General features: G+C 48.9%; 1 protein-coding gene across 1 annotated transcript in view; it reads left to right on the forward strand.

Annotated features, from left to right (window-relative positions):
* Positions 1 to 1,334: 1,334 nt before the first annotated feature.
* KRI1 (KRI1 homolog) overlaps positions 1,335 to 24,823 on the forward strand; it is a 160,706-nt gene continuing 137,217 nt past the window's right edge. The window contains exon 1 of the mRNA XM_078685298.1: positions 1,335 to 1,505. Within this exon, the coding sequence (XP_078541424.1) occupies positions 1,397 to 1,505 (109 nt within the window). The 5' untranslated portion in view covers positions 1,335 to 1,396. The remainder of the gene's footprint in view (positions 1,506 to 24,823) is intronic.

Here is a 24,823-nt window from a genome sequence, read left to right on the forward strand (position 1 = left end):
TCCGTCTGGTGAGCTTGAGAGGCCAGAGCCTCCTTGGAAGAGTGACCATAAGAATGCTCAGTAGACAGCGCCGTGGCCAGTTTTACAAAGTCAGATTTATGAGGATTCTTGGGAGACTTTGAAAAAGAAGAATGCCCTGAAGATGTAGGCAGCCAGCCCTGCTGCAAAGCAGAAGTTGACAGGTGACGTTGTAAGAGCTCAATAGCACGAACCAGCGCCTTATTTACAGTGTTGAATGGCCTGGTCCAGAGCCTCTACCAAATTCTGCTCCAAGGAACCGGAGGTGCCATCATCATAATAATATTCTTCCTCCTCATAATATTCTGCCATAATTGCACAAACGTAAAAATAATGCCCACAAGAGGAAGGAACAATCACTGCCAAGAAATATGCTGAAGGCAAATATAATGGGGGAGTGTCAAAACCCCTGAAGCAAGCCAAAGCAACAGGTAGCCACATGTAGTATTACAAATGTGAGTGCAGAGGGAGGGCTTGGCAACAAAGAGACCACTCTAGGCAAAGCCTATGCTTAATTATACTGCCCAAATGAATATTTAGCTAGATGGGTGTAAATTGGGAGCGTGACACACGCTGTGGGCAAAGAGCGTTTGAAAAGCGCAGCTCCCGCGCTGCAATAACCGTGTTTATCACTCAGATCAATAAAGAAAATGGCCGCCGCGCATGCGCGATAACGGCCGCCTTTATGAAAATAAAGAAAGGACTACGCGATCTATGCGCGTAGCCTTTCAGACCCCACTCTCCCGCTCCACAAAGAAAATAAGCGAACCGGGATGGTGAGCGCACGCTCCCTTCAACAGTGAAAGCCTAAATACTCAAAGGAAATAAAATGGAAAGGGGGCAGCGCGACGAGCGCCAAACGGCACAAATACAAGGTGCTAGTAGCAAAGCGCGAACAGCGCAGGCATAGAAACCGGTATGACAATAAATTATACACATGCCAAGAACTCAAATAAAGGCAAATCGGTAGCAACACAAGAAGAAGGAAAAAGCACTTCAATGGCGGTTGAGCATTTCCTAGTAAAGACAATGAGAAGCATAATCGGAGCCTCTGCGGTCAACAGAGCAATTAGGGGAGGGGGGGGGTCACTAAGACTTCACCAAAGCAGTGTTTATTTTTCAAGTCCACTTTCTCCACAACTGCTGAGCGGATTTTCAAGTGGTTTTCAGGGGTTTACTAATCTGGATTGACCTAATTCCGCGGTTGTCCCGGTGTAGTCTTTTTTCCATGTCGAAAACTGTAGGTCTGTGACTATCGCTCCAAGTTGTCTCTCTTTAATGTCTGTGGCTGTTGACACAAAGTTCAGTCCATGCTTCAGCATTCCTTGGACGGAAAAGGCGGAGCTAGCCTGTCTCTGTGCGCCGATTGGCTAAGCGCATGTCCGCTGTTTCCGTTTCAACCATGCCGGAGTCCTCTGAACTTCGAGTTAATGCCCGCTTCGCCTCTCGGTATGAGACGTACAGGAGGAAGGAGGAGCTGCAGCGGCGTGAGTGCTGGGGCACCTGGGTGGGGATTGGGGACTGTGTTGCGACAGACGACGCCTAATGGACTAGGACCCTCACCGCATGCGTTTGGCATTCTACACCCCCCCCCCTCCTTTGGCCGTCTAGCCATCTGTATGAGAGGAGGTTATATGGCGTTGGGTGTAGTTTACAATTGAAAATGGCTGAAGCGTTTTTTATGAGCCGTGCAGTATCCTAGGTTGGTGGGGGACAACTTGCTTGAAAACTATGCATTACCCAATACTGTCACTGTTACTTTCCGGAAATCTTTATTATCTCACAGTCAGTTGCTCGTGAGGTGGACTACCTTAATTGTCAGCGGACCAAAGCCGGTAGGAGTGGACTTCACCTAATCCCACTCCTATTAGCGTGGTATAAGATGTTGTAGTTCTAGTCTTTATTCCCATTGCTCCCTCCCCATCGGTTATTTCTTTGCGTCACTTGGAATGCTCACTCAGTATTTATATTACGTCACCACATTCCTCTTTGTCAGTTTCTAGACTCTGCCTAGTCCACCTCTTATCTCACAAGGGCTAGTATTAATAAATAGTAATAGAAACTTCTCAGTTTACGTGTCTTCAGTGATTGTCACTACATAAGATATGAACAATTTTGTCCTACTAAACCATGTAAGGCCAGAAGCTCCTGGGAGGGCCATTATGATTGTGACAAGGGCTAAGAGCAATGAAGATTATCGTTAAATCACCAGGACATTATCCATTCCTCCCGTGTTCTATTCCCAGTCAATTACTCATGAGGAATACCAAAGCGTACACTGGTTGAATAATCACTTCCTTCATTACTGCACTTAAATGTTTCCTTTAATAATAAAAGGAACAATAGAAAATCAAAGCAATATGAACCCTCAATGAGTGGCTGATTCCGAAACTTTATAACCCAAAGTGTCTTTCTCCACATGGTTCTAAAAGGTACGAGGAGTAACTCCTGTGCCTGGTCGGCAGACCTCTGCCAAAGAAACTACTTTAATGTCTGCCGCAGAAGCAGACACCTCTCTTGTCAAATGACCTTGGATACTCTTTTGTGGGGGGGGGGAGGGGGGAGATTGGCAGACTCCTAGGATGAAGACATGGTCTCTCAAACCCATCGACTTATAGAAATACTAGATGCTTTACCACCCTGGTTACCTCCCTTAAGGTAACAAACAATCTGTCTGTTTTCATGAAAGACTTAGTACGATCTAAGTGAATCACTATTGCCCTTTTCAAATCAAGCAAATGAAGCAGTATTCCATTCAGTAAGGAAGGATTAGGCAAAAAAGAGAGAAGAAAAATGTCCTGTTCTCTGTGTTAAGGAAATGGACCTTGGTTACTTTACAAAACTGGGATCAGTTCTCAAAATGATTGCATCTCCCACTATCCTCAAACCAGGAGGTTTCCAAAATAATGCTTCTAGTTCTTCCATCATCCTAGCTGAGGTGATTGCAACTAGGAATACAAGCGTCTAAGTTAACCATTTCAACTTCACCGGGGGAAGAGGTTCAAAGTAAAAATTTGCATGACTTTTGCACTTACGGTAAATCCAGCGGAGGACAAATGGGTTGTACCACAGGTCTAGAAATGGCAAAACTCTTTAGGAGCCTACAGACTAGAAGCCCATTATCATGGAATCCACCCAGACTCCTAAACGCCCTGATATCTGCAACCTGGGCTCTTTGTCCCAACTGAAAGGCCTTTGTTAAACCCATCAAATAAGAACTGAAAAACGATTCCGATCTCACAAGAAGAGGAAGAATGTGGTCACACTTCACATATTTTCTGGAAATTTCTCCAGTTAGACACTCTGGAGGGACATCTAGATTGTTGATTAACCCCATCAAGTTGGTCAGGAATGCCCTTCTTCTTCAACCCCTGCCTTTCAATTTTCAGACGAAAGAGATAGATAAGTGAGAGGAAGAGACCCCTGAAATTGCAGACGAGATGGAAATAGTGGCATTCTCCAGTGAGGGAGAAGAGACATGGACAAAAGAGGGAACCACTATAACGTCTGCCCCCTCTCTCTGAATGTGGAGGGAAGGTGTATAGGAGCTTCTGAGGTCAAGGGGTGGCTAATGCATTCACGCCTCCAGAGTTGGTGCCTGTGAACAAAACATCTTCAGTTGTGTGTTGTCTGGAGAAGCAAAAAGGGCCAGGTAAGACTTTCCTAATCTGCGACATATGTCCCTGACTCCTCTTTGACAGATGTTGGTCTCGAGATGTCACACATTTTCTGCTTGGAGTATCTGCTTGTATATTGTCTCTCATTGATGTATCTGGCTTCCAAAGACAGAAGTAACTGCTCTGTCCAATTCACAATCTTTACTGCGGTCAGATTCAAAGAGGAGGATTTCAATCCCCCTCTTTTTAGGTCGAGCCTAGTGCAGCGCATGCGCTGCTTGCTCGACTTTTAGTAAGGGGGTTTTCAAAGTGCTACTAGAGGCTTTTACTGGCGGTAACGTGTGCATGTGTAGCCGCCATCTGTGTTTTCTCCGTCACTGGTAATTGAGTGCATCGCGATCCCTTTCACTTTCGTCAATTAAGTGCATCGCAATCTTCTAGTTTCTGTACCTCCTCTCTACGGGTTTCAATGTGTAAAAGGAGCTAATCAAAGAAAGTGGAGGAACAGCTGGCTAGAAAGGCGCTATTGTGTAGTGTGTTATGTGTTATAACATTATTTTCAATCTGCAGAATGCACTTTTTATATTGTGGGAGAAGTGCTTGAGGAGATTTTCATAGCCTCTGTGTTTGGTATCTTGCAGAAGATGTTTAATATCGGACTTGGATGGTTGACTGCTTCATTGTGGCTGTTCGTGTAATAGCTGTAGTGCTTGCATTACATTTTGTCTGCATTCCCGTGGGAGCTTGCTATATTCATTCCAAATTCTAATGCATTGCACAATAAACAATGACGTTACAGTGCTTCATTCTGCGCCCCATACATACGGTGTGTGTGTGCATTGCAGAGAGCAGCATTCAATGAACACACGGCGGGAGGCTATTCACAAAGAAAATTGAAACTGTACGAAATGTGGCGGGCGCAAATTGGCACTTAAACAAGTGTGTAAAATGCTCCATGAGGGTGATTCACAAGCTCTGTATAGCACAAAGTGCAATACAAATGATGGCAGAGCTAGTTCTCATTATTATCGTCACATAATACCCACAATATATGTATAAATGCCTGTTACAAAATGAAAAGGTGCTCATGTTTCTTATTCTGTTTTCTCACACCTACGTTGTGTCCGAGTAAAACGATTTTGTTTATAAAATGTGATGGTGGCAGACGAACAGTCTTTTATTTTCTCTGGCCTGATTCCCTGTACCGTTTGGTTTTGTTATGTCCGTTAGTTTAAGAAAACAAGCATTGGCATAGCCAATAGGTCTCGCCTTTGGGACCTTATAAGTGTTTAGTTATCCAGCACAATATCCTTGGTGCAGCAACAAGTGTTGCATGGCTAAACACTTATAAGGTCCCAAAGGCAAGACCTATTGGCTATGCCAATGCTTGTTTTATGTAGACCATTGCTACCTGATTGTTCCTCTGATCCAGCACATGATGATGATGTAGGTGCTTCTGGAATTATTTCAGAGCTTTCCAAATTGCCGATATTTCTCTCCAGTTAGATGATTGTTGTTTTTAACTCCGTGACGACTTTCCCTGAGCGGAGAGATTCCAGAGTAGATCCTGATCAGCTGAAAATCTCTGGCCAGCGATGATTGCTTCAGCCACCGCTGATGTTGTGTTGAAACTTGATTAGTTAGAGGTATTTCCTTATCATACTTCATGGACCCTGGATTCCAAAAGTTGAGATGGTCTCGTATGCAACCTCGCCCAAGGCACCAGAAAAACACGCAATGCCAAGTGTCCTTGAATTCATCTTCAGACACAATCTTGCTGGGGCTGTGTTTTGCCAGCAACTGGGTTAAGACCTGTCTCAACCAGACAGTTTTGTCTTAAGGGAAATAGACCATGCCTTCCTGAGTATTTAAGAGATTCCCCAATAAACATTCTCTCTTGGCACAGGGTTCAACTTATATTTGGCATAGTTGAGAATGCAAACGTGTCTTTACACATTTTTCCATCTGCTGTATACCTTCCACAGCTTGCTGCTCTGATTCAGTCAGCAGGAGCTAGTCATCCAGGTATGGAAAAACATTTAACTTGTTGTAATATGATAGACTGTAGCCGAGTTATGCTGATTAAAGATGGTTTATTGATGAATTATAAAGGTTAAATCATATAATCATTAAAGCCCACCAGGAGCAGCTCTCTTGCTGCTCAGCCTTCTCTTCCAACTGTCATCCATCCACCAGGCATCCCACACATTCCAAATTACCTCACACACTCCAACATTCCACCATTCATCCGCATAGGCTGAGCAGCAAGACAGGTTAGTGAGAAAGGCACATGGCATCCAAACCAGTGTACCACACCTGTGCATATGTAGGGCAGCTATCAGAGGCACCATCATTTTTGTGAATACCCTGTGGAAGATTTGATACTAAAGGGCTGAAACTGATAGTGGATGCCAAAAACACAGAATCTCAGAAACAGCTGGTGCTACAACACAATTAGTATATGGAAGTATGCATCCATCAGATCTATGGTAATTAGAAAGTTCATAGGAAAACCATGGGAATTATCTTTTGTAGTACCTCAATCTTGAAAAGTAGATTTTCACCTGTTTGTTCACATTCTTCGGTTCTATGACAAGATGGAATCCTCCAGTTACTTTCGGAACCAGAAAAATGTGTGAGTAAATTACCTTTCCCTGCTGATGGTGTGGAACCTCAATTGTATCCTTCTTTTCAATTAGTGCTTGTATTGATGATTGCAAGGCCTCCTCCTTTCTTTGCCTATCAGTTCTCGAGTAAGAATGGTCCCCTTATCTGGCGGAGTGAAGAGGAACTCTATTATGTAGCCATTCTCCACTATCTGTAGGGCTCAAGCATTAGAGGTGGATTGTATCCAGGCTTCCAGAAAGCGAGCAATCCTTCCTCCAATTGGCTAATGTGAGCCATTTTCAAGTGTGGTCAGGATCTCTGTTTGTTATTCCCTGAAGGGCCAGGTCTGTTCTTACGGTTTATTCTGAGACTTGAGGGACTTCCCCGCCTGTCTCTTTAAACCTTGATTATAATTTCCCGAGATGGTTGGCAAAAATACTTGAGATTTAAAACTAGAAGAGACTGATGATGAAGATTGGTATTGTCTAAAAGCAGATCGCTTTTTCTCCTTAAAAAGTTTATGAAACGTCTCCTAAAATTCCAGTCCAAAGAGCCTAATACATTCAAAAGTCATTCGAAGGCTTGCATTCTTTTGTGCATAATCTGTATACCAGTCTCTGAGAAAAACATTACTTCATGCAGCTACTGTGGCCCCCGTGAAAATGCTGCTGCCCGTACAACTACAAAAGAAATGTCGGACAGAAATTCGGCTTGTTTATCATGGCTCTGTCAGGCCTGAACATTCTTCTGCCTCCTGAACTGCTTTAAAAAGCTCCTTAAAACCAGCCAGCATTGATTGGGTCGTATATGCTCCATAAATCTCTCCATTCATTGCTAGATTGGAACCTGCATTTGATTTTTTTTCAAAGACCAATTCCTTTTTTATCAGTAGGATCTTTGATAATATTTTCTGAAGCCATTGAAGTATTACCAACTAAACTGTCAATCAAGAAATCCACTGAAACTGATTCAAAAACGTATTATCTATATCTTTCAGAGGGTAGAGCTTTGTTATGAATCAAGGCATCACAATTCTGTCTGTCCTTCCATTCTCTCTGAATCACATCAGACTCATATTTATAAATAGGTAAAGAAGGTGTTTGAGATTTTACAAATTGCCTCAAGGCTGGTTCAATAGAAGTAGGAGGAAGCTCAAACGAAGAGAACCCCCATATTAATTTATACTCCGGACAATTTTTCAGGCACCATATCTTTAATTAGTTGCCTTTAAACTGATGATTGAGTAAGCTCTTTCTCTTTTTCATCACCACTGTAGGAAGATGTCAGTCCTTTTCTTATCCACCTTCTCATGCACTTCTTTCAAATCCCACAAGGTATCCAGTAGCATCTCTTAACTCTTTCCTCAAGAGTTTATCCCCATGAGGATCTAGAGATATTTTGTGCTTCTTCCTGGGGTGAGACCTGTACAAAGATAAAGAATCCAAACACATACCTGATGATTGCACATGCTTACTTTTTTATGAAGCTTCCCCATCTTGGCAGAGTATCGAGCAACAAAACAGGGAAAAATATTGACAGCAACTAATTCTAAGAAATCTGTAGAACCAGCAGTCAAAACAACAACTTACCTGCTTCCAGTGTTCCCTTAAATGGGCAGAAGATGAGCGCTGAGAGAAACAAAAGCCTGAATATGTGCATTATCCTAAAATAGCAGTGTGCAAGCTTCGCTAGCCGATACTGCTCTCCACACGCATGCACTTATCAGAGGGTGAAAATAGTTCAATGGCACAACATCGCCTGCACCAGTGGAGCGACTGGTACTAAACAACTATTACCAACCCCGGTGCTTCGATCGAGTTCACAGGTGAGAGAGCCACAAGAAAGTTTTTCTTCTCCCTAAACTACCCACTTCAGAAGAAAAGTATCTAAAACAATTGCCACGACCGTCTCGGTGGAGCTACTCACTTTCTCAGTGCCTTCTTCATGCTCCCCTGTAGGATAGAGGCACCACACCACAGCCCGGTAAGGCATGGGCTTCCTCTGTCAACAGTAGAGAACACCTGCTAGGCAGAGATCTAACTTCTACCTCCTTTTCTCAGTTCTCGACACAGGAACAAAAATCGTCAAGAGGGGCAAGATTGCCCATATTCTATATCAGCCACATCTGAGTGGAATTAGGTCAAGTCCACCCCTACTTCCTGACTTGGTTCTTGTCAATGAGGTGGGTCCACCTCACGAGAAATTGACTGGGCTGAAGACCAATCAATCAATCAAGGACCTTTATAGAGCGCACTACTCACCCGGAGGGTCTCAAGGCGCTTGGGGGGGGGGGGGGGGGTGCTGCTGCTACTGCTCGAACAGCCAGGTCTTGAGCTTCTTCCTGAAGGAGAGGTGGTCTTGGGTCAGGCGCAGGTCGGCCGGGAGGGAGTTCCAGGTCTTGGCGGCCAGGTAGGAGAAGGACCTTCCTCCTGTTGTTGTTCTTCGGATGCGGGGGACGGCGGCGAGGGCGTGACTGGCTGATCGGAGGTGGCGTTTGAGAGCGTAGAAGTTGATGCGGTTGTTGAGGTAGCTCGGGCCTTGATCGTGCAGGGCTTTGTGTGCGTGGGTGAGGAGACGGAAGGTGATTCTCTTGTTGACGGGGAGCCAGTGCAGGTCTCTCAGATGTCCGGAGATGTGGCTGCGTCGGGGGATGTCGAGGATGAGTCTGGCTGAGGCGTTCTGGATCCGCTGGAGTCTCTTCTGGAGCTTGGCGGTGGTTCCGGCGTAGAGGGCGTTGCCGTAGTCCAGTCGGCTGGTGACGAGGGCCTGGTTGACCGTCTTCCTGGTCTCGGTGGGGATCCACCGGAAGATCTTCCGTAGCATGCGCAGGATGTTGAAGCATGACGAGGAGACGGCGTTGACTTGTCTGGTCATGGAGAGGGAGGAGTCCAGGATGAAGCCCAGGTTGCGTGCGTGGTCTGTCGGTGTGGGTGCGGTGCCCAGGGCGGGGGGCCACCAGGAGTCGTCCCAGGCGGAGGGCGAGGAGCCCAGGATGAGGACTTCCGTCTTGTCTGAGTTCAGTTTCAGGCGGCTGGTCGTCATCCACTCGGCTACATCTTTCATCCCTTCGTGAAGGTTGGCTCTGGCAGCGGCGGGGTCGTTGGTCAGGGAGAGGATCAGCTGGGTGTCATCGGCGTAGGAGATGATGTTCAGGTTGTGTTGGCGTGCGATGGGCGCGAGGGGGCTCGTGTAGACGTTGAAGAGGGTGGGGCTCAGCGAGGATCCTTGAGGGACGCCGCAGATGACTTCGGTGGCCTCTGACTTGTACGGTGGTAGACGGACTCTCTGTGTTCTTCCGTCGAGGAAGGAGACGATCCATTCCAGTGCCTTCTCCTGGATTCCGACGTTGCTGAGGCGCTGCACTAGGGTGCGGTGGCAGACAGTGTCGAATGCTGCGGAGAGGTCTAGGAGGATGAGGGCCGCTGTTTCTCCATTGTCCATCAGGGCTCGGATGTCATCGGTGGCAGCGATGAGGGCGGTCTCGGTGCTGTGGTTGGCTCTGAAGCCAGACTGTGAGGGGTCGAGGGATCCATTCGTCTCGAGGAAGGCGGCCAGCTGTTTGTTGACGGTCTTCTCGATGACTTTGGCTGGAAACGGGAGGAGCGAGATGGGGCGGTAATTCTTGAGTTCGGTGGGGTCCGCTGTTTGTTTCTTTAGTAGAGCGCTGAGTTCGGCGTGCTTCCAGCCCTCCGGGAAGGTGGCGGTGTCGAAGGAGGTGTTGATGATGTCCCGCAGGTGGGGTGCGATGACAGTGTCGGCCTTGTTGAAGACGTGGTGAGGGCAGGGGTCGGTCGGAGATCCGGAGTGGATGGGGTTCATTATGCGGACGGTGTCATCGGTGCTGATCGGAGTCCAGGCGCGGTGGGTGGTGGTGGGCGGCGTTGCTGCGGTCGTTGTGTGCGATGGTTGAATGCTGAAGCTGTTGTGTATGTCCGTGATCTTGTTGTGGAAGTAGGAGGCGAGGGAGTTGCAGAGGTCTTGCGATGGGGTGATGTCGTTGTTTCCGGGGTTGGAGAGCTCTTTCACGATGTTGAAGAGTTCCTTGCAGTTGTGTGCGTTGTTGTCCAGCCGGTCCTTGAATGCAGTTCTCTTGGTGGCGCGGATCAGTTGGTGGTGCTTCCGGGTGGCAAGCTTGAGGGTGGTCATGTTGTCCGGTGTTGGTTCCCTTCTCCAGACTTTCTCGAGGGCTCGGCAGTTCTTCTTGGAGCTCTTGAGTTCGTCGGTGAACCATGGGGCTTTCTTGCTGCCGGGTCTGCTGGGCGGGGTCCTCAAAGGGGCGAGTTCGTCCGCGTAGTTGCTGATCCACTTCGTGAGGTTGTCGGCGGCCTGGCTGGGGTTCGCTGAGCTGGCGGGAGGGTGCTGACTCAGGGAAGCGGCGAGCTGGTCGGCTGTGATCTTGTTCCAGCTTCTTCGAGCAACCTGTTGCTGGTGGTGGTGGATCGTCGTTCTTCTGAAGGTGAAGTGGACGCAGCTGTGGTCCGTCCATTGGAGTCCTGTGGCGTGGCTGAAGGCGATGTCTTTGCTGGATGAGAAGACGGCGTCGAGTGTGTGTCCGGCGAGGTGGGTGGGGGTGGTCACCAGTTGCTTGAGTCCCAGGTTTGCGAGGTTATCCAGCAGGGTGGTGGTGTTGCGGTCGTCGTTGTTCTCCAGGTGGAAGTTGAGGTCCCCGAGGAGGATGTAGTCGGCTGAGGGGAGGGCGAGCGGGCTGATGAAGTCGTCGATGTCCTCGCTGAATTGTGTGCGTGGTCCCGGGGGTCTGTAGATGAGGGTGCCTCTGAGGGTGGTCTTGGGGTTGACGTGGATCTGGAAGTGCAGGTGTTCGGTGGGTGCGATGGTGTCGTCGGTGTTGGTCGTGATGCGGATGGTGTTCCTGTGAATGATGGCGATGCCTCCTCCTGTCTGGTTGACGCGGTCTCTCCGGATGATCTTGTAGCCGTCCGGGATGGCGATGGCGATGTCGGGCGCTGAGGAGGCGTTCATCCAGGTTTCCGTGAGGAAGGCGACGTCTGGGTCTGTGGTGTCGAGCAGGTTCCAGAGCTCGACGGCGTGTCTGTGGACGGAGCGGGTGTTGAGCAGGATGCACTTCAGGTGGCTGCTGTTGTTGTCCGTCTTGGTCTTGGTGGGTGCGGGTGTAGTGCAGGTCCGGATGCAGGTGAACTTGCAGGAGCGGCAGCTGAAGGGTCCGTGGGTGCGTCTCGGGGTGGCTCGGTAGCATCCAGGGGTTCGGCCGGCGTTGAGTGCGTTGAGGGTGGCGGCGTCGTACGTCCGGCGGGTGGGCTGGGGTCTGCGGGGGCCAGGGGTTCCGACGCTGGGCGCGGTCCAGGCGCGGACGGGCGCAGACGGGCTTACCTTTGGCGTGCCTTCGGCGCACAATCGGCGCGCCCGCTGCGCGTACGCACGGTCGCCATATATGGCGAAGTGCGAGGGAGGGCGGAGCAGCTGGGAGGCGGGAGCGGGGAGGGTACAGAAGAAAAGTGGGCGTGGTTAGCGGCGGAGGCGGGAAGCGGGCAGGGAGGACAGCGCTAAACAGGGGGACCGGCAAACAACGAGCACAGTACAAAAAAAACAAAATAAAGACCACAAATGCACAAGATAACTACTCAACAGTCAGGGGGCACACAGCAGAAAAAAAGGGGTACAGGAGTGCAGCGCTATCTCGCAGGAGACCACGCCGCTCGGTGGCAGGGGGCGTGGTCACACGGCGGGAGCAGGGGCAGCGAGGAGGCACACGCAGCAGCTGGTGGCCGTGCGGCGCGGGGGTGTCCTAGAATAGGACACACTCGCCTGCGTCGCACGGTCGCCATATATGGCCAAGTGCGAGGGAGGGCGGAGCAGCTGGGAGGCGGGAGCGGGGAGGGTACAGAAGAAAAGTGGGCGTGGTTAGCGGCGGAGGTGGGAAGCGAGCAGGGAGGACAGCGCTAAACAGGGGGACCGGCAAACAACGAGCACAGTACAAAAAAAACAAAATAAAGACCACAAATGCACAAGATAACTACTCAACAGTCAGGGGGCACACAGCAGAAAAAAAGGGGTACAGGAGTGCAGCGCTATCTCGCAGGAGACCACGCCGCTCGGTGGCAGGGGGCGTGGTCACACGGCGGGAGCAGGGGCAGCGAGGAGGCACACGCAGCAGCTGGTGGCCGTGCGGCGCGGGGTGTCCTAGAATAGGACACACTCGCCTGCGTCGCACGGTCGCCATATATGGCCAAGTGCGAGGGAGGGCGGAGCAGCTGGGAGGCGGGAGCGGGGAGGGTACAGAAGAAAAGTGGGCGTGGTTAGCGGCGGAGGTGGGAAGCGAGCAGGGAGGACAGCGCTAAACAGGGGGACCGGCAAACAACGAGCACAGTACAAAAAAAACAAAATAAAGACCACAAATGCACAAGATAACTACTCAACAGTCAGGGGGCACACAGCAGAAAAAAAGGGGTACAGGAGTGCAGCGCTATCTCGCAGGAGACCACGCCGCTCGGTGGCAGGGGGCGTGGTCACACGGCGGCAGCAGGGGCAGTGAGGAGGCATACGCAGCAGCTGGTGGCCGTGCGGCGCGGGGTGTCCTAGAATAGGGACTGGGATAATGCACCAAAATCCTCACCATAAACAATGCTATCTAGTTCCTACCAACCCAGAGGTCTCTCCAAATATTAGATGTGAACTTGCTTAATAACATCTCTCGCATTGTGAGATAAGCCTCCACTTCTGCCCCTCCTTACTGGTGGTGTTTCTTGGGTAGGCCTGCTATTAGGAGGGCCATTCTTTCTGTGAATTACCTCCTGTGGGAGATTACTTTGGCTACAGAGTTTATTTTTCCTACCAAGTACTGAGTCTCTATCAGGGTTGTCTTTTCCATCCCCACCATTGCTGCTACTTTACCTTTAAGTGCTAGGACCTTTTGTCTTGGGGCAGGCAGCAGTCACAGACTCCAGCTAATGAGTGCATCTCAATGCCCAAGAAGGAGAGGCAGATGACTGGATCCACCCTCTTGTCTCCAGCCAGAGAGATACTGCAGAATTCTGCTAAAACCTGAAAAGCCTCCAGCAGCTGAGCACATTTCCTCAAATTTGGTTCCTCAGCAAAGAGGAAGTTATCCATCTCATGACGCTCCACCTTTCTGGGTGCACCGTTCCGGGAAGGAGCTGAACATCTGTAAGTATGCACAGGAGATGGTGCATCCTGTAGGCATGAGTTTATCCAAGCAAATGACTGCCTTAAACTGAAAACCTAGAGACTGAAGCACTCTGGGTGAACTGGCAGGAACTCAAATGCAGAATTGGTATCAAATTTAGCCATCAGCGCTCCTTGCCAGTGAGCCCTCACCATGTCTGCCTCACCAGCAAATGGCTATAAGACTGTCCACAACTGTTGGTCTGGCCATCCTTGATTGAACCATCCCTGGCGAAGGTGAGGATTAGGTAGCACTGATCCTGTTCGACTCTTTTGGCGTCATCCACAAGAAGGAAGTCAGCAAAAGGGAGGTCAGTCGGTGGGCCCTGAAATCTTCCTAAGCACAACTTCTTCCTAATTTTATCTCTCAACACTCCTGGGAGATCACATTGCGATGGCGAACAGGTCCAACAGAAGACCTGTGCCACTAAAACTTGTTTTACTTGGGGCTGACCATTGTGGATTGGTGTTCAAGCCCCCCACCAAATTTGACTTGACCAAACCTGTGGTAGAGTTTTTGCTGACTCTCCTGGCCCCCTGCTGATCCGTTAACAGCGCTGCTTCTAGCATCTTCCTTCTGACAATGGCACTAAAATCCTCCCTCCTCTGCACTACAATCAGTGAAGTTACTCTCCTCCCCTTTGAAGGCCCTTGCTTCACGAGCCGGACCCCAGCCTTTGTCAAGGCTGTAAAGCTGACATTTGCATATGTATTCACCCACCCAGTGATTGTGGAGTTTGACAACTCTGTATTTGTAGCAAATGGCCACCACTCTGAATAGAAGTTTGGGTGCTAACTAAGTTGTGTACTTTACATATCTGATAGAGACTTCTTGCTGCAGATTCCTTTCCTCTTAATTTCCCAGGCATCAGACTCGATCCAGAAACTTTTGCATGAGCAGGGCCCCTGCACGCCATCGGGTAGCTCCATTTGGCTCTGTGTCGCAGTCGCCTAGATAGGCTCCACTCTGGCGCGTGGACGTCAGTTTAACACTGATCTGGAGGAGAGCTACCACTCTGTCTCTTTTTGACAGACTTTTTTCGAAGTTTTGTCAGTTTTCTTTCCTTGTGTGTTGAGGGATGATCTCCCCTTGTCACCATGCCATGTCAGTTACCAACCCAACCCATACCATGTGTGCTTATGGTATCTTAAGCGCGACCATGACTCGAAGTTGTGGCCATGGGGCCAAAGGCTTTATTGAAGCGGTCCCAAAAGGTGCTTGAGGCCCGGCATTCGACACCATATAGTGCGCCTCCTAGGAGGTCTCGATCCAGATTGAGGAAGAGAAGGTCACGGGACCGCTCCAGGAGCCCAAAGTCGTTTTCATCACACTCCGAGTCCTCCGGACACTCGGGGGGGAAAGCAGTCTAGACGTACTTTGACTTTTTTCTTGAACGTTGAGGATTGATGAGTGTGGAACATTGATGTTTAGACATGGTTTTGCTGAGCCTTTGCCAGGTCTGACTCTGTGCCTTCCCCTGTTTCAGTGAGCTGGAGCGACCCGCTTAAATAAAAGTTTTACGAGGCCATGCACCAAGTATTTGAGCAGGCGACTCCGCCGGTGCGCTTCCGGGCCCTGCGGGGTTGGAAGAGGCCCCATCAGGTTCCGTGCAGACTGCTCCAGACTTTTCTCTCGTGGGGTCTCATGGATCTAGATCGGAGCAAGTCATGCCAACGCAACCTTCCCCGGTGCCGGTCCCAAAGTCGATCCGTCCGACACCAGCCCCACTCTGATTCCCGACAGATTGATGCCGATTCCAGTGCCAACGGAGCCCAGGAGCTCTAGGTTGTTGCCTGAATGTTTTGAGGTTACAGGTATGGGAGAAGAGTGGGAGGGGTCACTGGACCCTATAGAACACCAGTTAGACATTCCTGGTGAGGAGCTGGACTGTATGAGGAGCTGGCGGAAGCCAGTGGACTTGACCCCTATCCAGATACTAGTACGCTCCCTCCACCTACGGTGGGTACAGAGGAGGGAGCGTCTTATGCTATGGTGGTGACGAGGGCAGCGGAGCTCCTTGGCCTGGACCTGCCCTTGGTGCAGGTCAAGACTAACCTGACTGAAGTGCTTCAGCCTGGGGCTTCCCCACCCGAACCTCTTTTGCCATTCAGTGAAGCACTGATGGATGCCAATCAGTTAATATAATCTTTATTCGGTCTTTGAGATAAAAATCATAAAGGTGATACAAACAATAGCAATCACATCAAATATGAATCATCCTCAATATGATCACATTAAAAACCCGCGAAGTAATAAATACCCTGATAAAAGTCCTAGAAGAAGTACTAAGAAAATGACGACTGTCCTGCCCACCCCAGGGATTTAATCACAACAATTCTCAGTCTAACAGCAACTTTTGAAAAGCTGAGAATGTTAAGAGTAATATCTCCTTGAAGCATTTGTAGGTACACCAGGGCGGGTTGAACCAGGATAAAATTGGCCCTTTCCAATACTGGGAGGATATATTGTTTCCTAAGTGCAGTATAAAAACTACAAAACGTGGTAAAACGTAGCGTGTCCTGCAGAGACTTACTGTTGTTGCCGCAGGACGGAAGATTAATGCCCCTATTCCCCTCCCATGAGGGTAGGCTATCAAGAAAGGTAGTAGGTACAACTGAAACCTAGTTAATAGAATGCGATTATACCTACTTTTGACACACATGAGGTAAGGCTTGGTGGAGGACACTGTTTTCAAGATTACATATCATTGAACACTAGGCTTCATGATAGCTCTCTCCTCCCTATCCAACTGCCTCTTTCTGAAAATAATGTATTTCACCCAGTTGTGTTCCTGCTTACCAATCCTATCTGGGTTCCTAAGTAAGTCTCCCCTGCCTAGCTTAGAAAAACAGTCCCTATTATATTAAAGCCAGGGGATATAAAGGGAGTAATCCAGGGCCAGGCAATCTTTATCTTTTTGCTCAGTTGGATCCCAGGTCAGGTCCAGATATTCATCCAGAGGGAGAGCGGGTGAAAGGCAGTGATGTCTGTTAAATAGGCCACTCCCATTTCTTCATGCCCTGAAAAAGTTGGGGTACTTTGCGGGACACACAAAGCATCTCAGAAAAGCGTTTTCCATGATTGGCAACTCTTTCTTAGTGGTGTATCCCCAGATTTTGCTCCCGTAAACTGCTTTTGAAATGCACTTAGACCTATAAATCTGTAAAAGAGCTCCAGTGGGTCTGCTGCCCAACCATGTAGCAAAATTAAATACGGCCGCGTTTGCCCTGACAAAATACTCTTTTTTTTTTTTTTTTTTTTTTTCCTGTTAACCAAGGGGCTCCAACTCAGGGCAGTCGAACAATATACCCAGATAAGAAAATACTCCGGTCTTTAGCACTGGAGAAGACCCAACTTTAGAGGAGATCGATATGATGGATCAGGGGCCTACAACCATAACAAAAGATTTTTTTATCATTAACCGATAAATCCTACTCCTCCCTGAAATGAACAAAAGGATTAAATAAAAAAATATGCAGACCCATGGCAGTTCTGGTCATAAGGACTGCATCATATGCTTATAATAAAGCTGGCTTATGCCGGTGCCCCAACTGCGGAGAATCTACATTTGAGCCAGAAGGAACCTGCTCCAGGTTGTTATCGGATGTCCTTCTAGGCATTTGGTCCAAGCATAGCACAGGAGCTCCTGTGAATAGGACAATAGCATGCCACCGTCGCACTGCCCCAGGTGATCCAAGTTTCCTCAGCTAACATCTTACCCCTGAGAGCTTGATAGTCCCAGCCTCAACATCCAATGGCGCATTCTCTTTTGCTCCCCGGACAGGAAATGCAAAAGGCTGGACGCACTTGGGAAGATGTTTTCTTTTGTCAGCCTAGCCGTCCGTGAATACCCATGCCTTTTAGCCCGTTTCTTGCATACCTTATGAGAAACGGTTGCGCAAGTGCTACCACGAGTCCTGACTGAGGCCCGGACTGTGCTCTCTCAAGCAGTGAGAGATGGGAGGGATGCAGCAAAGTTCATCATTAGATGTGGTCTGAATACGATTTATTCACTGGGCAGAGTAGTTTTGTCGATGGTAGCCTTGCAGCGCCACGCCTGGCTGAGAACATCTGGTATTTTGGGGGATGTCCAGGCCAACCTCATGGACATGCCCTTCGATGGGACTCTTCTCTTAGGAAAGAAGGCAGACTCAACGCTGGAGCGCTTCAAGGACTTGCAGGCTACGGCCAGGTCCTTGGGCCTCTCAGTGACACCTTGCTCCAGTCTGCCTTTTGCTCCTTTCGTGACAATGAAAGGGGCTTTTAATAACCGCGTCAGCCAAACCCCAGCCACCATCCTGCACATTCTTCCCAAGTTGTGAAAGGACATGGACGCTGTGCTTTCCGACCTCTTGGGAATGGTAGCCAGAAGTCGTCCGCCACTAAGCCGCCGTCCGCTGCAGGCTCTAAATCCTCCTAGTTTGGATCTGCAAGACCATGGGTGTCCAGTTGGAGGGAGAATCAAACATCATCCCCTACACTGGCAGTCCTTAACATCGGACAAATGGGTTTTGCAGATCATTTAGAGGTGTTACTCCCTCCTTTTCCAATCTTTCCCTCCCAGTAGGAAGCTGGATCTGTGTATATACTATACCAAAGTAAGGTATAGTGTGCACAGAGTCCATTGGATCCCCAGAGGTATAGCAGAGGCTAAAGTCGATAATACCTTACTCTCTTTTGTGGTAGTGTGGTTGAGCAGTCAGGCCTAGCAGAGGGTAGTGTTAAGCATTTGATTTACGCACTCGGGCAAGAAATGTCACATGATCAACAAACTGAATCCAGACCAGTTGGTTGTATAAAAATTTGTTACTTTGTTATTTTAATTACTAGAACCAAGATTTACTCCATAACAAGTATGTGATACTTTCAATACTTATTTTTATTAAGGAGTTTTATATAGCGATGGCCTGACCCGAAGGTATTTGAGCGCTTTATAACAATTCGTAAGGTGGAAATCACACGATATAGCAGTAGTAAACATATTGACTCATAGCGCATTGGAAGTCTCAGCGCTCTGTACAACATTGAAAGCAAGAAGGCCACATATTCTGGCAGTAGTGTGCACAATGACTCGAGCCCCACCTCCTTCAGGGAGGGGGGATAGAGGAATTAGCCGGGATAGGGATGAATGGGGATAGTGATACTGCTAAAGGTACAGTGTGTACTGGGTTTGTAGAAGCATACAAATTACTTTGCAGTCGAGAAAATGGGATGTAAGCTCTTTTGAATACTTGTAACTACTTTAGATTACTTTATAGTTACTTTGTAGTTACTTTTCTGGTTTGGGGTGAAACAAACAAATAACACAGTTTAGGGCAGACATTACAGTATATCTATAAGCAGGTTAACTCTTTTGAAGACACTAAGTTACTTTTGTTGCAGTACATGACAGGGTCAACCCGTAGATTATTTTTCAGTGAAAAACCACCATACAATCCTATGGAGAAAAATGAAGTGTTAAGTTTGCTGGTGCAGGTATGTAAACGATTTTGCAGTTCAGCATCGGGCTGGTAGCTTTGACACTGGGCAGGGATCAGGCAGGTTAGGAGAGTGCACCCTCAGCGGCACAGGGGTGGCCAGGTGCAGAGGTCAAAGGAGTGGTTGGGCCTGTTGCAGTGCTATGGAGACAGGGGGCACTCAGAAGATCACCGATCAATGGTAGGTGCCTGCGGTTTCTTGGTCGGGGCCCAAGGATCAAAGGTAAGCACAAAGGGGGCCTCCAGTTGGCCCCTGCAGTGCACCTCCAGCGGTACACAGGCTTCAGGGTGCAAAGTAGGCATCGGGCTCCCAATGGAGGATGTCAGGAAGAAATGCTGCAGGCTTGGGCCAGAAAGCTACACGAAGGCGACCGCTGGCTGGACAGGTAAGTTGGATAGCTGGGGGATACCTGGGCACCATCAGCAGGGCTCCCCCGAAGTCAGGGGGCAAAGGATGCATGGGTACCCTTTGTGTCTGGTTTCTTTAGCTGGCTCCGGTCGCAGTTAGGGAGACCCTACTGACAGAGGCTGCAGGTGTCAAGGATGGTCATCATCATCCAGATTACTTTATTCAGCATAAATCTAATATCATAAAAGTACAGTTAAAAGGAACATCACAGAAAAGGATTAAAACCGGGCTAGAATACATGTGCAATCAATTCACAGTAGGGCCGCTTCTCCAGTGTCATTCTTCTTAGGGGGTCATACATGAATTGTCCTGGGATAGAGTGGGTTGGCGTGCGTTTGATGGCGGGTTACATGTAAAATCAATCATATGTGCACAAGTAATTAATTCATTTATACTAAGAAGTGGCCCACCCCCACACAGTTCATTATTAAAATTACTAACAAAGAGGTACTACAATCATGTATATTCACCCCTCGCCTCTTGTATTTCAGAGTCTCACAGCTGACCTTAAAAAATGTACAGTACAAAAAAGTGTTAAAACCTCTGTGGACAGTTTCAGAAACAATAGGGCCACCTTTGCTTGCTTGAACCTAGCATTCTTTAGAATACGTTTTTTTTTTTTTTTTGGGGTGAAACTTTATTTATCATTTTCCAAAAGAAATATGCAAATAAAGGTGAGCATACATGTTGAGAACATTCAGATGATTCATAGTGTGTCACTCTGGTCACATACATGCAGTATACAATAATCCAAACATACTCGGATATCAGTCTTGGGTCAAAGTGAAAGGCACCTGGGGGGACGCAATTCCAATGATGGATCTCGGAAGGGGCGAAACCGTACATCAGTAGCAACTGGATATAGGCTGCGCCTGGGCTCCCCAATCAACTGGTGGTAAAGGTTAAAAGAATACAATGCAGCATACAAATCAAGTGGCACAGTTAGTGACCCTGTATAGTCCTTCAACCAATCCCCTCGGGATCCATATCATTAGTGGGGGTAGTCTGACCCTCGGCCACGATGCCGGCGAGATATGAGCGATACGGGCCCCAGATATCCTTGGGTCTGGAAGTAGAAGGAACCATATTGGAGTATTCCTCACTTTTGGCGTGGCAGTGCGCCATGCTCCGGAGCCAGGAATTGTGTAACTGGGGGCGACGGTCACACCATCGCAATGCCACCTCGCGTTTAGCCAATAAAAACCCAGCGCCGCTAGTCTGCGCACCGCCCTCGGAAATTCGGCCATGTAACCCAAAAGGGCAATCTCAGGAATGGGAACCAGATTCAGGAGCAGCATATCACTAAGTGTGCGGTGTACCCTAGTCCAATAGTCCTGGAGCACTGGGCACGACCACGAGAGGTGTGCAAAGTCCGCATAGGGTCCACCGCACTTGGGGCAGGCGTGGGGTCTTGCTGAGTCTATTTTATGCAGTCGCGCTGGAGTGTAGTATAATCTACGCAAGAACTTGAAATGTAAAAGCTTATGTTTACTATTGAGGGAGATGTCTTTGGTCGCCCTACAGCACCACTGCCACTGCTCATCTGAGATAGGGTAACCCAAATCCGCCTCCCACGCGGCCCGCACCCCTTGGTCCGGGGAAGGGAGAAGGTCGCAACACATATGATACAACTTAGAGACTAAATGATTCCCTGATGGGTGTTGAATAAGAAAGGTGAGGGGGGCATCTCCTCGGGGGGGGGGGGGGGGGTAACGAGGGGAACGAGGCACGCAGTAAAGAGCGCAGCCTGGTCTGTACAAAGGAGTCCATAAACGTTCTCTCTGTAAAGCGATGATCTTCTGTAAGTGAAAAGGCATGGCCGTCAGGGAACAAATCTCCAATGGTGGAAATGTGGAATTTGGTTAATGTTTGCCTCACTACAGACTCCCCAGTTATTGTTAGCCAGGTGGGATTGGGTAATGGGATGGCCGGAGAATATAGCTGGTCAAGACCAATAAGTCGGCGCAGCCTTCCCCACGCCGTAGTGTGCACAATGACTCGAGCCCCACCTCCTTCAGGGAGGGGGGATAGAGGAATTAGCCGGGATAGATTTATGCCAGTTTATACGTAAGCCCGAAAACTTGCCAAACCGGGTTATTTCTAAGATCAAAGGCTCACGGTTGATCTGGGGTTGCCTGACATAGAGGATGGTGTCATCCGCATAAAGCGAAATCAAAAGTGGGCCTGTGCGAAACTGGAGACCACGGTGTAAATGCCTCTCCTGAAAGTGACGGACCAATGGGTCCATTGCTAATATGTACAATAGTGGCGACGGGGCAACCCTGTCACGTGCCACGCGACAGGCGGAACTGGTTAGTGATGGTACCATTTAGGCGCAGCCGTGCCGTAGGAAGAGTATACAATAACTTCACTGTATTCACTAAGCACTCAGGTATTCCCATACGGCGCATCACAGACATAAGGAATGGCCACTCTAAAGAGTCAAACGCCTTTTCGGCGTCTAATAGAATCGCTGCTGCCGGGGTGGCAGGATCAACACGGTGCAGAATGGAGAACAGAGTGCAGAGATTGAGTGAAGTGGAGCGATGTGGTACGAAGCCAGATTGGGCCGGGGATATAATGGACTCCATTAGTAACGAAAGGCGGATGGCGATGACTTTCGCTAGGATCTTGTAGTCTAGGTTTAATAAAGAGAGAGGACGATAAGAGCCACACAGTGTGGGATCCTTTCCCGGTTTGGGCAAAAGTACTATGACCGCCTCCCTAAGAGTGGGGGGCAGACAACCCGTTTCGAGGGCCTCGGCGTACACTTCCACTAAGCGGGGGACCAACAGTTCTTTATAAGCCTTGTAAAAATCAGCCGAAAAGCCATCCAAACCAGGGGCTGAAGACCCCCTCATGGAGTCAATAGCCTTGATGATATTGTCAGGCGTGATAGGATCGGCCAGAAAGTCTCTCATCCAATTTTCCAAATACACCATCGCTATCTCATTAAGGTAGTTCCCTCGGTCAGCGGCGTCATCCGCTAACGTGGAAGTGTACAAAGATGTGTAATAAGTCAAAAAGGCATCACAGATAGCAGGTGTGGTGCGCAGAGTGTCTCCTGTCGGGCCTATGAGTTCAGTGATGTAGGAATACTTGTATGGGGGGCGAAGTAGTTTTGCCAACAATTTGCCCAGTCGGTCGCCCTCACCGTATTGCCTAGCCGTGTGTGACTGAACCAGGAATCTAAGTTCCCTCTCAGCTTCCTCTCTAAACTCCATCAATTGTAAGCGTTTTGTCTCCTTCTCCTCTCTATATTGTTGAAGTTGTTCTGCATGTAGTGTAGCTATGTCGCGCTCTGTCCGGTACAGGGTAGCGCGAATATCGCGCAGCACTCCAGTGTGTTTAGCAATGCATACTCCCCCAATGGTTGCCTTAAATTCTTCCCACAGGACCGCCCAGGTGTCTACCGTACCCGTGTTGAGCTCAAAATATTCCTCAATGGCCCCCCTGATTTCTTCCGTGAATACTGGATCCGATAAAGCTTTTCCGGGGAACGCCACTGCCTTTCATAACCACCCGCCCTAGGAATCTTCAGTCTCAACACTATGGGAGAATGATCCGACAGGGTACGAGGGAGTGTAAGGAGGTCGTCAACCCACCCAACCACTTACGGGGAAATCAGCCTATAGTCGATCCTGGTCCAGGTGTCATGGAACCCAGAGTAGTCTGAGTAAGCAGGTGAAGAGGCATGCAAAGACGCCTCGATGTCAATGAGGGAAAAGTGGGAGCATATATCAAGAAGGACTGACCGTGAGTGGGGTCTAGTGTCTGGAGCCGATGATGTACTGTCTCTGGTCGGGTTAAGCAGCAGATTAAAGTCGCCACCGATTATCAGCAGCCCCGGATCCGAGTTCAGCAGATGTACCTGTAACTCATTGAAACAAGCATTTGCAATGCAATAGGGCTCGCATTATTTACGTTTGAGCTATTGGCTTTGCTAATAATAATGCAACACCAATAGCTCAAACGTAAATAATGCGAGCCCTATTGCATTGCAAATGCTTGTTTACCGTTTGTTTTAAAGCCACTCTTGTTATTCCTATTGTTGGATGTCTTGGGGCCATTTCAGAAAAGTATACAAGAATACATAAAAGAGTACTACGGGGATTACTATTTCAAGTATTCCAGAATGCCTTTGTTAATTGGCCCCTATAGCCCTGCCCTAATTTGTAACTGACAAAATTCCACTCTGAAAGGGCCCGCAAAATGCACCAATCACAACTCTTACGTTTTCTGTCTGCGCGGGTATTGTTGGCCAGGCTCGAATGATGAAACAGGACAGGGCAGAACTCCCACTTCAAAGCACCTGACCAGCACAGAGCATAATCAGTTAAAGAATTACACAACGAGACATCTGCAGCTGCAGAGGGCCCGCCCGTTGTTAACTCTTAGATAACAGGAGTTTTGGAAAACAGATTGCCGATAAAAACATGAAACTTGTCAGCAAAGAGGGCAGCCTGACCCCAGGGAAGTGGGCGACCTTTAATTGTTATTTATTAATCTAATTCCTCGGATTTTCTTCCGATGTTGAATGCTGTGCACTTTTTTGGGAGGCGGGGGGTAAACGTTTACGTACATCAGGTACGTGGTAAAAGCGTGTGCATGAATGGCAGATCGTTGTGCCCCAGACGAATAGTTTTCGATTCAGCCTGCAGATGTCAAGGGTACATGTTGTGTGAGTTAGTGCACACCCACAAACTCGCTCGTAGTAGACAGTGTGCTCTCAGAATAGGGAAGGTACCGTACGGCTAGTAATTGATCTCAGTCTAGGTAACAGTTTTCTGCAGACGAAAAGAATACTTCTTTAAATAGAGGGGACAAATAGTTTGCTTCTGGAAGAAAAAGAAAAAAAATATAAAGTGCAAATGAGAAGAATTGAGCCCAGCAGCCTCACCGGAAGTCAGGCAAAGTCGCCTGTGACGGGGGCGGGGCTGCATCCGGACCGGAAGAGAAGGCGGAGTGAAAGCGTCTCGAGTCGCGACGCCAGAAGGAGAGCGGAGTCCCTCAGAATTCACCTGGTAAGTTGAGGGGGGCTGGGGCTCGGTTCCCTCGTTGTGTGTGTGTGTGTGTGTGTGTGTGTATGCATGTGTGTATGCATGTGTGCATGCATGTGTGGGACGGTGGGGGAGAGGGGGGTGCACTCGTGTGTGTGTGTGTGCGCGCGTGTGTATGTGAGCTGGGGAGGGTGTCTCTGTATGTATGTGCGTGCGTGGGCGCTTGTGTGTGTGTGTATGCGCATGCGTGTGTGCTTCTCGGGAGACAGCGCCTGGCCGCAGCGCTCGTTCGCGTGCGCGTGTCACTTTGAAATCGCCTTCAGGGCGATGCGCGCGGCCAGGATTGTCTCCTGGGAAGCACACACGCCGACAAAAGAGCTTCGGCGGAGACGCGCTTCCGCGCGTTCAGCCGAGCCCTAAAAAGCAGGAGTGTCTGTGTTGGGGCCATAGACTCCAACGAGTGCGATCTTGTGGCCCAAGAGGGTCCTTGCAACAATAACATATCTGCCCCCACTGTCAATGACCGTGTGAGA

The sequence above is a fragment of the Lissotriton helveticus genome, chromosome 1_1 (assembly GCF_964261635.1).
Source record: "Lissotriton helveticus chromosome 1_1, aLisHel1.1, whole genome shotgun sequence".
In the NCBI taxonomy this organism is placed as follows: domain Eukaryota; kingdom Metazoa; phylum Chordata; class Amphibia; order Caudata; family Salamandridae; genus Lissotriton; species Lissotriton helveticus.